Here is a 14,850-nt window from a genome sequence, read left to right as displayed (position 1 = left end):
GAGGGGGCTGGATCGCAGCCTCCCTTCTCAGCCCGGGGCCCTCAGACACGACGTGGTGAGGAGGGCCTCCCTGGGGTGACCCCTCCTCTGCCCCCACCCTGGCCTCGTGTGGCCAGCCCCGATTCTATGAGTGCTGCTGTGACGGGGCAGGACGCCTGGCACGGCGCTGACCAACCAGCGACTAGATCGCCAGCGACTCCCGCCGCGAGCTCTGCGCCTTGACCACCAAGGGGACGGTGTTCCTTCACAGCTTGTGAATCTAGTTAGTGGGTCATCACTGTAGGGGGATGAGGCGAGAGGAGAGAAACACGGGGAAGTGGATAGACAGGGCAGGGAAAGAAAGAATAAAGCCGGGAAGTGGGGGGGGGGGGGGGGGGCGGGAGGCAGGGAAGGGCACCCTGGCCCTTGGTCATCATTGCTGTTGGTCTCAGGGATGGTCTGAAGGCGTTTTCCTGCATGTTGCACATTTGCACACACGGTCTGCCCCCAAGGGCCTCCCAGAGCAGAAGGACTGTGACAGTTTAAACCATAACACACGGAGAAAGACGTGGACGTCCCCACAGGGCTGGGATGTGAGACGCAAGGTGTGAGCCATGGGTGCCCTGGGAGCGGGGACCCCAGGGGTGGTCTCAGGACGAGGGACAGCCGGTGGGGGCAGGGCCTGTCGGGAGAAGCGGGGGGCCAGGAGACCCACAGGGCAGTGGGGGCCGAGGGCCCCCGGGGAGGAGCCCTCCTGGGGGTATGTGCTTCCTGCTGGGTGACTAGCAGGCACCCAGCCCTGGAGCCTGCCCCATCAAGGCTACTCCATGGGGCATTCTTGGAAGTTTTCCTTGGAGGTTATCTTTAGGGTCATACCATGAATAGGAAACTACTTTACACTCATGGGATATTTTTGATAATTTTTTAAAAAACAATTTCATTCACGTGTCCTGATCCTGAACAGTTCTGGACCTGCTTCAACACGGACCTGCCTGCCTAGGCCCAGGGTGGTGCAGATGGGAGGCCAGCACCCCTCGCCTTCCTCCTGAGTGGGGTCCCTGAAGGGCAGCCTTGGGGAGCACCCTGCGGGGAGGGGACAGGCCCTGGGTGCTCCCCCTGCAGGGGGTGGACTCACTGGCAGCCTGCTCTGTCTAAACGCACTGTATTCAGCTACCATGTTCCCTAATCAGTGACCCTTTGCCCTTTGCCCGCAGCTCCAGCGCAGGCAACAGCAGGTGACTCTGGCTGACCATGGAGATGGGACGCCCTGGGGGCCGCAAGGGCATGGGGGCCGGCCCTCGGGACCCAGAAGAGGGAGGCCAGGCTGACCAGGGAGGCCAGGCTGACCGGGCAGACCAGCGAACACAGCGGTCCATGTGCCCTGGGCTCAGACCCAACAAAGTGCCCAGGGTCTCCCCTGATGTCATCAGAAGCATCACTCCTGTTGTGTTCCTGAGCAGCAACAGGAGGCAGGAACGCCACCTCCACCCGCTCAGAACGGCTGGCTCATCGGGGCCCTCTCTGGCCCCATGGGGGAGCCACCTTCCAGTTTTGGGGCCCTGCTCCCCTCTGCACACCTTGAAGGTGACAAGTGCACTCAGCCCTGGCCCCTGGGGGCCAATCCCACTCGCTGAGCAAAAACTGGGGAGGCTCACCGGGGAGGGGGCTTACCTGGGAGGGGGGGGCTCACCTGGGGGGGGCTCACCTGGGAGGAGGAGACGGTGATGTGGTAGAACTTCCCCTGCCCACCCTGCGGGATCGCTCGGACGAAGAAGAACTTCCGGCCATCCTTGGAGAATACCGGCTCTTCATTCTGCGGACAGAAGCCATTGATTAAGTCTATAAACTGCTTCATTTGGTTTCGAGAGGTTGAACTAGGATAAAACACGTCTTGAGATACACTTCTATGTCATTTCCAATGAGAGATACAGTGGAAGGGATAAAGTCTGTGTGGGGCCTTTTCTCTCCTTGTGAATCATGCGTTAAACCTCCAGCTTCCTAAAAGAAAGTGGGGAATCCAGAGACAACAGCTCAGCACTTGGGAAGTGCAGGGTCGGGCTCCCCACTCACCTGGGGCCACAGAATCCGGGGAGCCCTGAAAAATTCTCCAGGGGTTTAATGGTTTGCTAAACCATTAAAAAAAACTGAAATATAGTTGCTTTACAGTGTCATGTGAGCTTCAGGGGTATAGTAAAATGATTCAGTTATGTATGTGTGTGTGTATCTGTACATATATAGATAGATATTTCAGATTCTCTTCTATTAGAGGTTATTACAAGACCCTGAACACAGTTCCCTGTGCTGTACAGTTCAGGTCAGTTCAGTCGCTCAGTCACGTCCAACTCTTTGTGACCCCATGAACCGCAGCACGCCAGGCCTCCCTGTCCATCACCAAATCCCGGAGTTTATTCAAACTCATGTCCATTGAGTCGGTGATGCCATCCAACCATCTCATCCTCTGTCGTCCCCTTCTCCTGCCTTCAATCTTTCCCAGCATCAGGGTCTTTTCCAATGAGTCAGCTCTTTGCATCAGGTGGACAAAGTATTGGAGGTCCTTGTTATTTTATATACAGAAGGATGTATATGTTAGTCTCAAACGCCTAACTTATCCCCGTCCCCTTTGGTAAACATAAGTTTGTTTTCTATGCCTGTGAGTCTATTTCTGTTTTGTAAAGAAGTTCGTTTCTATCATCCACGGAGTTAGCTATCATAATTCTGAAGAAGCACAAATCTGATTTTGCCTAAAAATGAATTCTATTCTTTCCATCCTTTGACCTTTTATTCAATAAAATCCACCTCATACTGAATAGCCCACCATGGAGACGAGAAAAGAGAAAGGGAGAAAAGCCCAGCAAACAAGGACAGACTCTGTGTGTGCTACGACGTGGGTGGAGCACAGTGATCTCCGGGTCTCACTGTGCTTCTCAGCTGCTGTCTGAGGAGCGGGGCGCTCCCCATGCCCATTCAGTAAGCGGCACATGTTTGCCTGGATCCTCTGTCACTGTTGGCTTCTCAGGGGACTCAGAGGTACAGAATCTGCCTGCTAATTCAGGAGACTCAGGTTCCAGCCCTGGTTTGGGAAGATACCCTGGAGGAGGGAATGGCAACCCACTCCAGTATTCCTGCCTGGGACAGAGGAGCCTGGAGGGCCATAGTCTACGGGGTTGCAAACAGTCGGACACAGCTATGCACGCACGCGCTGTCTCTTTCCCCTGGAGACAAAACCAGCATTCCGTTTTCCCTGGGGGAGAGAATTCCAGGCTGGACTCAAAGCCGGCGCCTGGAGCCTGTGCCTGCATCTTGGTTTGCCCCCCACCCTAAAAGCTGAGGGGTCCTGCTTGGTGCCCAGCCACCTCTCCTCAGGTTGGTGGTCGCCTGGATGGGCAAAAAGGGATTTTGCTTTGGGGGGAGGACACCCCAGCCTCTGCGAAGCTGTAGCTTGAAGGTTTCCAATTAGTCGGCCACAACATCCATTTTCTGATTCGAGGAGATCCATGCTAAGGCAGAGGGGAACAAATGGTAAATAAACCCCAGCTGGCAGGAGGAGAACTCATTTCCCCGCGGTGAATGAACACATGCAAATGTGATATGCCCAGAGAAATAAACCAACATGTGATTAAAGTGACATTTAATCTTCATGAATATTTGCAGTAAAATGAAACCTCTAATCTGCAAATATTTATTTTTCTATTTAGGGTTGGAAGCATGGTATTTAAAAATAGAGGCGACGGAAAAACCCAGCCGTAAATCTGGCTTTTTACAGGCACCTTTATTTGCCAACCGCCGGATGGATACCACAATACTGCATCCGTTTTCTGGAGGGAAATGTCTGCACTTTTGGCAGAGAAAAAATACTATGAGTAAATGTAATAAATTATTAATCCTGGCCCGAAGCCTTGCTTTTACACTAAGGCCCCACGCATTGCCATGTCACCTTTACATCCATCCTGGGAACATTCCTCGGCGGGAACGGGCAAGGCCAGCCTTTGAACCTCGCTGAAACCTGGTTTTTCACGTAGCAGGTGTATCTTCAGTGGACAAGTGCAATGACTTTTGACCAGAAGTGTGCATGTGTGCTGAGTTGCTTCAGTCCGACTCTGGGACCCCACGGACTGTAGCCCGCCGGGCTCCTCTGTCCATGGGATTTCCCAGGCAAGAACACTGGAGTGGGTTGCCATTTCCTCCTCCAGGGGATCTTCCTGACCCAGGGATCAAACTGGGAAGGCAGGGGCGAGGAGGGGACCCTCTGACCCTTGCTTCCCCACAGAGCTTTGCCCTTGAGGAGACAAACTGCACTCCGCTTCAGTTAAGTCCATCCCCCCTCCTCCGGCTCAGACAGGAACTGCCCGTGGCGGGAGGCCTGGCGCCCCGCAACCCCACTCCCCGCCTGTGATGGCCGAGCCCTTCCACGCCCCAGGCACAGGGTCTAGGACTCCACCACGTCCCCCGCTTTGGGACCCAGGCACCCTCTCCCAGTCTTCACTGAGATATCCTGGAGACTGCTGCTCCAGCAGATTCATTCCTTACAAAGTCCAGGACGACACAAATGAAAACATGTTCATAAAAGCAAACCCTCCATGGCTTTGGGCATGTTCATGATGTGGCACACCCCCCATTGGGTTTCCATCTCCCGGGGGGAGCCTGGAATCCACCAGCTGCTCCCCTGCCTCCAGCGTGCCAACTGCTGCAGCCCCCATGCAGCCCCCCGCTTCTTGACTCTGTCAACCCGGGCATCTCAGGGACGTGGAGTCACATGGCAGGCGGCGCCGGTCACTCGGCGCTGTGCCCTCGGCAGCACGACCCACACCAGCCGCAGGGCAGGAACAACCCAGACGCCATCACTGAAGAGCAAAGTGAGCTTTGCCCACCCGGTGACCTGTTGTTCAGCTGTGAAGCAAGTGGAAGTGGTGGGCATGAGTTTTTGAGATCCACAAAGCACGGTGTCTGGCATGATCCCCTATTAGTGGAAGAGATGACTTTACGCAGAGATGAATTTTTTCCCCGACTCTTTCACTTCAACCACTCGGGCATTTTGTGTGATTTTAAGAGGTATGTCATAACATTACGTCTGGTGCTTGTGCTCGCATCATTGGTCCAGGTGGCACTCAAGAACGTCTCAGCTCCCCAGTGAATACTTTAGGACGCCTGAGCACAGTCTCATTATGGGTATTTCCTAGCGGGGACTTGGCATTCGAAGTTGGACACAGGAAAAAAGTGGCCACACAAGTGTTCCTCTTCTGTATCAGGCGGGCCCAGGGCAGGACAGGGCTGTATCTAAAACATCGCTCCTTCTCTGAGGCTGCCGCCCTCCCCTGAGATAACTGATGGAAGGCGAGGCCAGACTGCTGACTCTGCAGGTAACACGGGTGCGCACGGAGCTTGCAGGATGTTCTTAGACAGCCACTGTGGACAGTGCAGCTTCAGGGACTCTCCACGGACGGACTCCACCCTGTCAGTAGAGAAGCACGCCTCTGCCATCCCCACCGTCATTCTGAGGCTCAAATCCAGTCTGATCCTTCCCATAGAATTTTCAGATGATTTTCATCCCATTCGGTAGGACGAGAAGGAAGTGAGCTTTCAAAACCTTCCATGTGTGCTTTCTAACGTCAGGCTGTGCAACAAGAAAAAAGTAACTGAAGAAAGAAACTACCAGTGCTCAGGGTTTTTTTTGGTGGGAGTTGAATTTTTTGTTGGGGTGACTGACTGCAGGTCTCATCCGATCGCCTCCAGTTCCTCAAGCCCGGTTCACCTGCATCTCTTAGCCGAGTCAGGGACAGAAATCCAGGGAAGACTCAGCAGACCAGTCCGGTTCCCCTCGAAGGAGGCTTCCTCGAACCAGGCTGAGAAAGTCAGGAACATCAGCCACATCTCGTCTTCTTTCACCAAAGTGGGCCTCCCAGGTGGTGTCAATGGTAAAGAATCTGCCTGCCAGTGCAGGAGATGCAGGCTCGATCCCTGGGTCAGCAAGATCCCCTGAAGGAGGAGACGACATCCCAGTCCAGGATGATTGCCTGGGGAATCCCAGGGACAGAGGAGCCTGGCGGGCTACAGTCCATGGAGCTGCAGAGAGTTAGACACGACTGAGCGACTGAACATAGGTTAAATCCAGGCAACGTGTGTGGACTCGTCCCCGGTACACCAGAGGGATGCCCTGAGACCTGAGAACGCTGCATGACTCTGGGCAGGGCTCTTGCAGCCCCTCCCACAGAGCCCACGGCTCTCCAGCCCTGCTGGGCCTCGTGGGGCGGGGTCGAGGGGGTGCTGAGCGGCCCTATGGCTCCCGCCCACGGAACCGTGCACGTGTGTGTGTGTGTGTGTGTGTGTGTGTGTGTGTGTGCATGCACGTGCACTTTCCTGGAGCTTCCTGTAGGAGGTAATGTGAGAAGCCATGTTGTAAAAACTGGGGAAGAAGGACGTGGTGGCTGGTGGAGATGGCGAGTGTGGGATTTACACACGGAACAGTTACCTGTCTGTGCAGCCAGGCTTCACTTTCATCCTCGTGTTTCTGAAACGAAATAAGAGCATTAGAGGAAGGCATCTGTGCATGCCTTGGGTCTGTGATTGGCGGTGCAGAAGCAGTCTGGCTCCCTCCACAGGGGCCGCATGGGCTTGGGGAGGAGGTTGGCTGCTCTCTGCCTCATCTGGCACTGTGGCTCTGAGCTGAGCACACGTCCTCGAGCAGGGAAGACGTCACTCTCCCGGCTATGATGACAGACACCCAGGGTGAGAATGCTCTGCAGGACTGCCATTCGGGGGTTACCCCTGACCAGGCATGTGGGCCCGTTAGACGGTCACCCCCGACCAGCCACGTGCCCGTTAGATGGTCACCCTGACCAGGCACAGGCCCATTAAAGGCAAAAACTTCTGCATTGTGTGTGTGTATGTGTGGACATGTGTCAAATTTCCAGTTCACAACGCTGAGCAACCCTCCTGGCAGACCAAAACATTAAAGGGACTTAGACTGCAGGTGAAAAGTCAGAGAACTGTGTGGAAAACACAAAAAGGGAGATGAACAAAGCCACCACGCCAGGAACAGCTGCTCAGCCGCATGTGCAGCGGCCTGTCCCGGGGCTGCTCTGCTCTTCAGCCGTGGACTCTGACCATGGGCAGGACTGTCACCGCGGACCCCACAGGGCACAGACCCCAGGGCCCCGGGGCACGAGCCGCCCCAGCCTCTCAGCAGCGCTGCGCCCCCTCCTCCCTTCCTTCCTTCCCCTCAGGAAGTTCATCAGAACAACCCAGAACCTGCTCCAGACTGTATCACAGACAGAGTAAGTCACTGGCCCATGGAGGAAGCTGGTCCCAGCCACAGCTCCCTGGACTGTTCTTGGGCTGCAGCATCAGACTGTTTGGGGGTGTCTCCCAAGTCACGACACGGCTGTTTTGCAAGCCTGTCGCCTCCCCAGTGGGGAAATAAAAATTTAGGGCCGTCCAAAAATAAAAATAAAAGTTTAGGACCAGAAAAGGGTTTCCAAGAGACGAGCCTGGGTTGAGTGGACGTTTTTCGGGGCTCGGGAGTGTGGAGGACGCGGCCCAGGGGCAGTCTGGCTGCGGGTCACTCCCTCGGATCCTCAGGGGAGCCCGGCCTCCTTATTTACACTTTCTTTGCTCCTTGGGCCCCTTCCTTCGCCTCCTCCAACCGCCCACTGATTCGGCCTGGGGCCACAGGGACACCGTGGTGACCTGCAGACAGGAGGCTGACTGCCCAGGGGACCGGCTGGCTCTGGCCAGGCTGGGGGCGCTGATGCTGAAAGGGCCAGGCCCGGCTACAGCGCTGGGCCTGGGAACTCAGGCCGGGCCACTCCCCGCTCCAGCGCCACGTGGAGGACGGGGAGCAGGCCCCTGTGTGGAGTGGGCGGGGCGAGGTGAAGGGAAGGGACAGTTCTGAGAGCTGGTGGCCGCGCGGATGAGCCCCGAGTCTGCAGCAGTTCTCAAGTCAGCCACCAGGCGGCAGCAAAACGGAGGCCTGCGAGCCTGGACCAGCCAGCGCTCAGCCTGTGCGCGCGCGCGCGCGCGTGTCTGTGTGTGTGTGTGTGTGTGTGTGTGTGTGTGTGTGTGTGTCTCCCCCGCCCCCCCGCCGTGTGAGTCTCTCTCCCTGGCTCCCACGTGGCCCTGACGCCCCGGGGTGCGCCCGCCTGGCCCCCCTACCTTGGTGCAGACCCCCGTGGTGGCGTCGCAGAGGGTGAGGATGGACACGTTCTGCGCCCGGCTCAGCCAGTTCACGGCGACCTTGGTGCTGGTGGCCCACTTGACCATAGTGATGTAGTACTCCCTGCAACAGAGGGCGCGGTGAGGGCCCCGCGGCGAGGGCCCCGCGGCGAGGGCGGGGCGCGCTTCTCTGCGAGCTGCCCCCCGGCTGTGCCCCCGCCCTGGCACCTCCCAGTCGCCCCCGCCCGGGTTCTGTAAGCGGCCGGGCGGTGCTGCCTGCTGCCCGGCTTTCCTGCCGTGGGGACCCCCAGCGCCACGTGGGGAACCGACCAGGACGTCTGAGCCGGGGAGGGCTCCGGGGGGGGGGGACACCTGCCCCCCTACCCTCCCCCGGCCCCCGAGGGAGGAAGCCGGGGGGGGGGGCTCCAGTCCCCAAGTCCCCAGGGCCATTCTCCCGCTAATTAGGGAAACGGGTGCGCGGCTCTGGGCTCGTGGTGGACTGGATCTGACATTTGAGCTGTCACGCACCTGCTTTTACCCAAACCTGAAAACCCCAGACTGTTCTGGGCCACTCTGTACTCAGCCCTAGGGTATAGGGGCTTCTGGTATTTAATTCAATTACCCAGACCACCGCTACCCCCCCCCCCCCCAAAAAAAAAAACCCAGGATTTTTAGGGGAAAAATGTACATTGATGAGTTAGAAGGACATGACAAAACAAAAACAAAAAACATCCAAACAAGCAACTTCACAAAAACACGTCCGCCCGCCCGCCCAACTCTATCTGTAATGAGATCTCGTGTTCAGAATGATGACTTCACGTCTGACAAGATCCCTTATCGCTAAGACGCTGCACGTTTGCCCGACGATGCCGGGCCAGCAGGAAGGAGACCCGGCACCCTCAGTAATTACTGTCGGCAGAAGGATCTAAACTACCCGGCGCACTGACACAAGCTTCAGCTAGTCAGGGGATTAAATCGCTGTGTCCCCCACTTCTCACGACCGTTAATCACAGCTGTTAATTCAACCAAAGCCGAGAGCACACGACGAACACGGCAGGCAGGCCTCTGAGCCAGGCCGTCAGCTCCCGCGAGGCGGGCTGGTGGCGGGCGGAGAACGGGCCCCGGAACCCCAGCACAGTCCCCGGACATTTGCTGTGGACACAGTGGAAAGTCGTTCAGCACAGCCCAGCTCATGCTTTCCCACCGTCTCGGGTTCTGTGAGTTTTTGATCCTGTTCTCACCATCCGCTCTGCAAGCCCTCGGGCTCCGGGGACCTGGGCCTGCATGTTTGTTTACGGGACAGAGTCACGTGTCCTTCTGGCAGCTTCCGCGGCTGCCGCTTTGCCGTCGTGTCACCGTTGCGAGGCTGGGAGCTGCGTTTGTAACGATGGGACGTGACAGTCTGCCTGGATCTTTGCAGCCAGGAAACGTGTACTGAGCTTCGCTCCTTAAAAAGCCACTCAGGTCTGTGCCAGCCCGTGCCGCACACGTAACACTTTGAATTTTCAGTTACTCCATAAATGAGCTCTGGTCCCTGTTGGCCAGACATCGCGGCCAGCTGGGCGGCTGAAGGGCCTTGTTTTTGGACCTGCTTGATGCAGGCGTTCCTGTTGAGGTGTGGGGGAAGTTCACAGAGACGGGCTGCAGAGGTTTGCTATTTAGAAGTGCAACCAAAGAGGTGAGATAAGGAGACTGTAAAGACAGTGGAATGGAAAATGAGAAAATGAAAATGGAAGAAAATTTGGGAAGCTCCCCCAGAAGGCAGAGGAAGTGGTCCCGGCAGGGGAGAGATGGAAGACAGCAGATGGTCCTCACATTTGAGAATCTAAGTGCTTCTCACGAAGGGATTGGAGTGATGGGAAGAGATGCAATTGCTGAAGGCAGCACAAGACGCCTACATAGTACAGACGTGAACATGCAGATTAAAAGGTTTTCTGATTCCAAGGAAATTAACAAAATACCTAAAAATATTCTCATAGAATCTTAGAAGTCTACAGGAAAAGAAATGCCACAACAATCCAGTAAAAAGGAAATGAGTTTTGAGAAAAGATACAGATTTATGCTGATCTCAGATTTCTCAGCTATTTTAAGCCTGTTCTTGTTCAGTCGCTCAGTCGTGTCCGACTCTTTGCGACCCCACTGGACTGCAGCACACCAGGCCTCCCTGTCCATCACCAACTCCTGGAGTTTGCTCAAACTCATGTCCATTGAGTCAGTGATGCCATCCAACCATCTCATCCTCTGTCATCCCCTTCTCCTCCTGCTTTCAATTTTTCCTAGCATCAGGGCCTTCTCTAATGAGTCAGCTCTTCGCATCAGGTGGCCAAAGTATTGGACTTTCAGCTTTGGCATCAGGCCTTCCAATGAATATTCAGGACTGATTCAGGACTGATCTCCTTTAGGATGGACTGGTTGGATCTCCTTGCAGTCCAAGGGACTCTCAAGAGTCTTCTTCAACACCACAGTTCAAAAGCATCAATTCTTCGGCTCCTGGCTTTCTTTATAGTCCAACTCTCACATCCATACATGACTACTGGAAAAACCATAGCTTTGACTAGACAGACCTTTGTTGGCAAAGTAAAGTCTCTGCTTTTTAATATGCTATCTAGGTGGCTCATAGCTTTTCTTCCAAGGGGCTAGCATCTTTTAATTTCATGGCTGCAGTCACCATTTGCCTCTTTGACTGTATCTTTGTGTGGATCATAACCAACTGTGCAAAATTCTTCGAGAGATGGGAATACCAGACCATCTTACCTGCCTCCTGAGAAATCTGTATGCAGGTCAAGAAGCAACAATTAGAACTGGACACAGAATAACAGACTGGTTCCAAATAGGAAAAGGAGTATGTCAAGGCTGTATATTGTCACCCTGCTTATTTAACTTATATGCAGAATACATCATGAGAAGTGCTGGGCTGGATGAAGCACAAGCTGGAATCGAGATTTCTGGGAGAAAAATCAATAACCTCAGATACGCAGATGACACCACCCTTATGGCAGAAAGTGAAGAGGAACCAAAGAGCCTCTCAATGAAAGTGAAAGAGGAAAGCGAAAAAGCTGGCTTAAAAGTCAGCATTCAAAAAGTGACGATTATGGCATCTGGTCCCATCACTTCATGGCAAATAGATGGGAAAACAATGGAAGCAGTGACAGACTTTAGTTTCTTGGGCTCCAAAATCATTGCAGATGGTGACTGCAGTCATGAAATTAAAAGATGCTTACTCGTTGGAAGAAAAGCTATGACAAACCTAGACAGCATATTAAAAAGCAAAGACATTACTTTGCTGACAAATGTGCATATAGTCAAAGCTATGATTTTTCCAGTAGTCATGAATGGATGTGAGAGCTGGACCATAAAGAGGCTACGTGCCAAAGAATTGATGCTTTTGAACTGTGGTGTTGGAGAAGACTCTTGAGAGTCGCTTGGACTGCAGGGAGATCCAACCAGTCCATCCTAAAGGAAATCAGTCCTGAATATTCACTGGAAGGCCTGATGCTGAAGTTGAAACTCCAATATACTTTGGCCACCTTATGCGAAGAACTGACTCATTGGAAAAGACCCTGATGCTGGGAAAGATTGAAGGAGGGAGGAGAAGGGGACAACAGAGGATGAGATGGTTGGATGGCATCACCGACTCAATGGACATGAGTTTGAGCAAGCTCTGGGAGTTGGTGATGGACAGGGAAATCTGGCGTGCTGCAGTCCATGGGATCGCAAAGAGTCAGACACGACTGAGTGACTGAACTGAACTGAACTCTCACATCTATATGTGACAACTGGAAAAACCATAGCTTTGACTAGATGGACCTTGTCGGCAAAGGTGTTTTAAGCCTAATGGTATTTAATAGCTCAATGAGCTTTTAATAACCCATATCTTCTTGTTTAAAGCATGTCTTCTACTTGAATATACCCTTTATTAAAAGCTATTCAAAATTAAAGGCTTAAAATGAAAAGCTTCACATGTAGGAAGATGATGTCTGATACCAATCCATTCACAGCCAGTCCTAAACTACTACCAATCTGATGAGAAATTTGAATGCAAATATCAAAAGTAATTATTAAGTGATAAAATGATATAAAATAAAATAAATACTGGGTGACTATTTCATAGAATTATAAACATTTAGTAAACCTTTTAAAGAAAGATTAAAAACAAAGGTAGCAGCCATCACAGATGATGAATCTTATATTTAAGACACAAACATGCTACCTCCCTGGAATAGGAAACTAAACATGAGAAACTTTCAACATAATGATCAGTCTGGGGACGCTTGAACTGATAGTATTCAAGCTCCATGAGGGCGGCGCTTCACCTATGGTCAGTGCATAACATTTTTTAAAGAAATGAATTTATTTCTAAGAGAAAGACCAGTGAGCTTCTTTTTTGAGAGGAGGGGCAGCTAATAAAATAATACTAAAGTTCACATATAAGAAGAAATGGATGAAAATGACAAGATAGATTAAAGAGGAAGATGGATGAAAAGGGATTTATTGCTAATGATAGTAGCCATAGACTTTGTCACTGATATAACACTCAGTAGATCCATCATGATGGGCAGCTTTAAGTCACAAGGGTTTATATTAGAACAGAATAGTTTATCTAAGATTTTAATATTTAATAATATTAAACTGTCATCCCAAATCAGTAGGGAAAGGAAGATTGATACAATAAATGGTGCTGGGAAAATGATTATTTAAAAAAATGAGCAAATAAAGAACAAGTGTGCATTTCTAGATAAAAATATCAGGAAAATTTATCAAAATACTCAGGACAGTTACCTGTGGGTAGTAGGATGGCAAGTGATTATTATTTTCTATAATGCAGAGATGATTTTTTAAATAAGAAAAATGTTATAAAGGATAACTGGAAGTTTCCAATTTAAGTTGGTGGATCTATCACATTTATTTCTGTCCTCTCTCCCCAGAAACTCAATCACGATGATAATGAAGGGATAAAGCAGGTATACACCCACATAAAGATTACAGGAACGGTTTCACCACATTTCAGACGTAAGAGTCTTGAGGGATGAGGCTGGTTGAAAAAGCAGCAGATTAAAACACCTGCAGGGTTAACCCCAGAGAGAATTTTGGGGACCTGGAGGTTGAGGTGCAGTCAGTATGGGGTTGGGAAAGTGGTTGAACAGGAGTGCCATCTGAGAGTGTCTGGATGAGACAGATGGTGCAAGAAAAAACAGAGGAACCTGACCCACATTTAGACACGTTAGTTCATCCAAATATCTTTAAGGGGAAAAAAAAAAAAGACATAATTTGCAGAGGAACGAGTGTCAGACTGACATCAGGTTTGTCATTGGCAACACTGGACATGAGATGGAATTATAGCCCCAAATTTGAGGGACAGTGGTTTTCAAACTGCAATTCTACATACAACTAAGGTTTTCAACAGGCATGAAAGAGACATTTTAAAATATTGCAAAACTCAGAAAGTTTACCTCCCATAGTTCTTTCTTAGGAAAGCATCTGGAAGGTGTACTCCAGACGAAAGTGGAAGCAAATCAAGAAAGAAGATGATGTGAGATCTAAGGAACAGTGGCTCCAACACAGAGAGCAGTGAGGGAGACTCCCCAGTGCCACAGTGACAAGGTTAAAAAGAATAGCTGGTCCAGACTAGAGCTGGGGTAGTGGAGCGGTCTTGCAGAGACCACGTGGGGAAGGAGGCAAAGCAGCAGGATATCTGATAGAGTCTGGGGGAAAATGGTGAGGGTGTGATAAAATAAAATAGCTCAAATAAAAATAAAGGCAATTTAAAACTCAGGGAAAAACAAAAAGCTGAACATAAAAGAGACACAATCATAGGATGCTACTTAGTGCTACCAAGACAGACAATTACTTATGATAAAGTTATGCTGTTTATTGATTTTAGTCTTTCAGAATCAACCCACAGATAAATAAGGAAAGTTTAGTTATGGGTTCGGGGAAGAACGCAAATGGCATCAACTTCAGGGATATAAAAATATTAAAAAGGCAGAATTTTCTAGGTGGGAGTGGCAGAGAATGGACCTTTAGGAAAGGGCAGGACTTTCAGATCCATTTTACCAACGGGTTGTTAAAAATTCTTGCCTGTAGTTAATGTGATATGAGAGAAACTTGTAAGAGTACTGTTTTAGTTGATAAAGGTAACCAGTAGAGAAAATAAAATGCATATATACATATATATGTATATGTTCAGGTATATATATAGTTCATATATAGCTCAGGTAGTAAAGAATCTGCTTGCAATGCAGGAGACCCCAGTTTGATTCCTGGGTCAGGAAGATCCGCTGGAGAAGGGATAGGCTACCCACTCCAGTATTCTTGGGTTTCTCTTATAGCTCAGCTGGTAAAGAATCCACCTGCAGTGCAGGAGACCTGGGTTTGATCCCTGGATTGGGAAGATCCCCTGGGGAAGGGAAAGGCTACCCACCCCAGTATTCTGGCCTGGGGAATTCCATGGACTGTATAGTCCAAGGGGTCACACAGAGTTGGACACAACTGAGTGACTTTCACTTTTATACATATATATTCATACACGCACACACACACACAGAGATTAGCTTCTAGGTGGTAAAGAATCTGCCTGCCAATGCAGGAGATGCAAGAGACACAGGTTTGATCCCTGGGTCAGGAAGATCCCCTGGAGAAGGAAATGGCAGCCCACTCCAGCATTCTTATCTGGGAAATCCCATGGACAGAGGAGCCTGGTGGGCTACAGTCCAGGGGGTCGCA

The 14,850-nt window shown here is 51.4% G+C and overlaps 1 protein-coding gene across 2 annotated transcripts in view; it reads right to left on the bottom strand.

Moving 5' to 3' along the window:
• Positions 1–14,850, bottom strand: part of DPP6 (dipeptidyl peptidase like 6) — a 795,051-nt gene that overhangs the window by 66,632 nt on the left and 713,569 nt on the right. For both annotated transcript variants that reach the window (XM_061166191.1, XM_061166192.1), the window contains exons 11-13: positions 8,128–8,251; positions 6,446–6,484; positions 1,685–1,792 (exon numbers count right to left, since the gene is read on the bottom strand). In XM_061166191.1, the coding sequence (XP_061022174.1) occupies positions 1,685–1,792; positions 6,446–6,484; positions 8,128–8,251 (271 nt within the window). The remainder of the gene's footprint in view (positions 1–1,684; positions 1,793–6,445; positions 6,485–8,127; positions 8,252–14,850) is intronic.

Source organism: Dama dama, chromosome 18 (assembly GCF_033118175.1).
Source record: "Dama dama isolate Ldn47 chromosome 18, ASM3311817v1, whole genome shotgun sequence".
NCBI classification, from domain to species: domain Eukaryota; kingdom Metazoa; phylum Chordata; class Mammalia; order Artiodactyla; family Cervidae; genus Dama; species Dama dama.
Note: the sequence above shows the minus strand (reverse complement) of the source record. Positions and strands in the feature narration are given on the sequence as shown.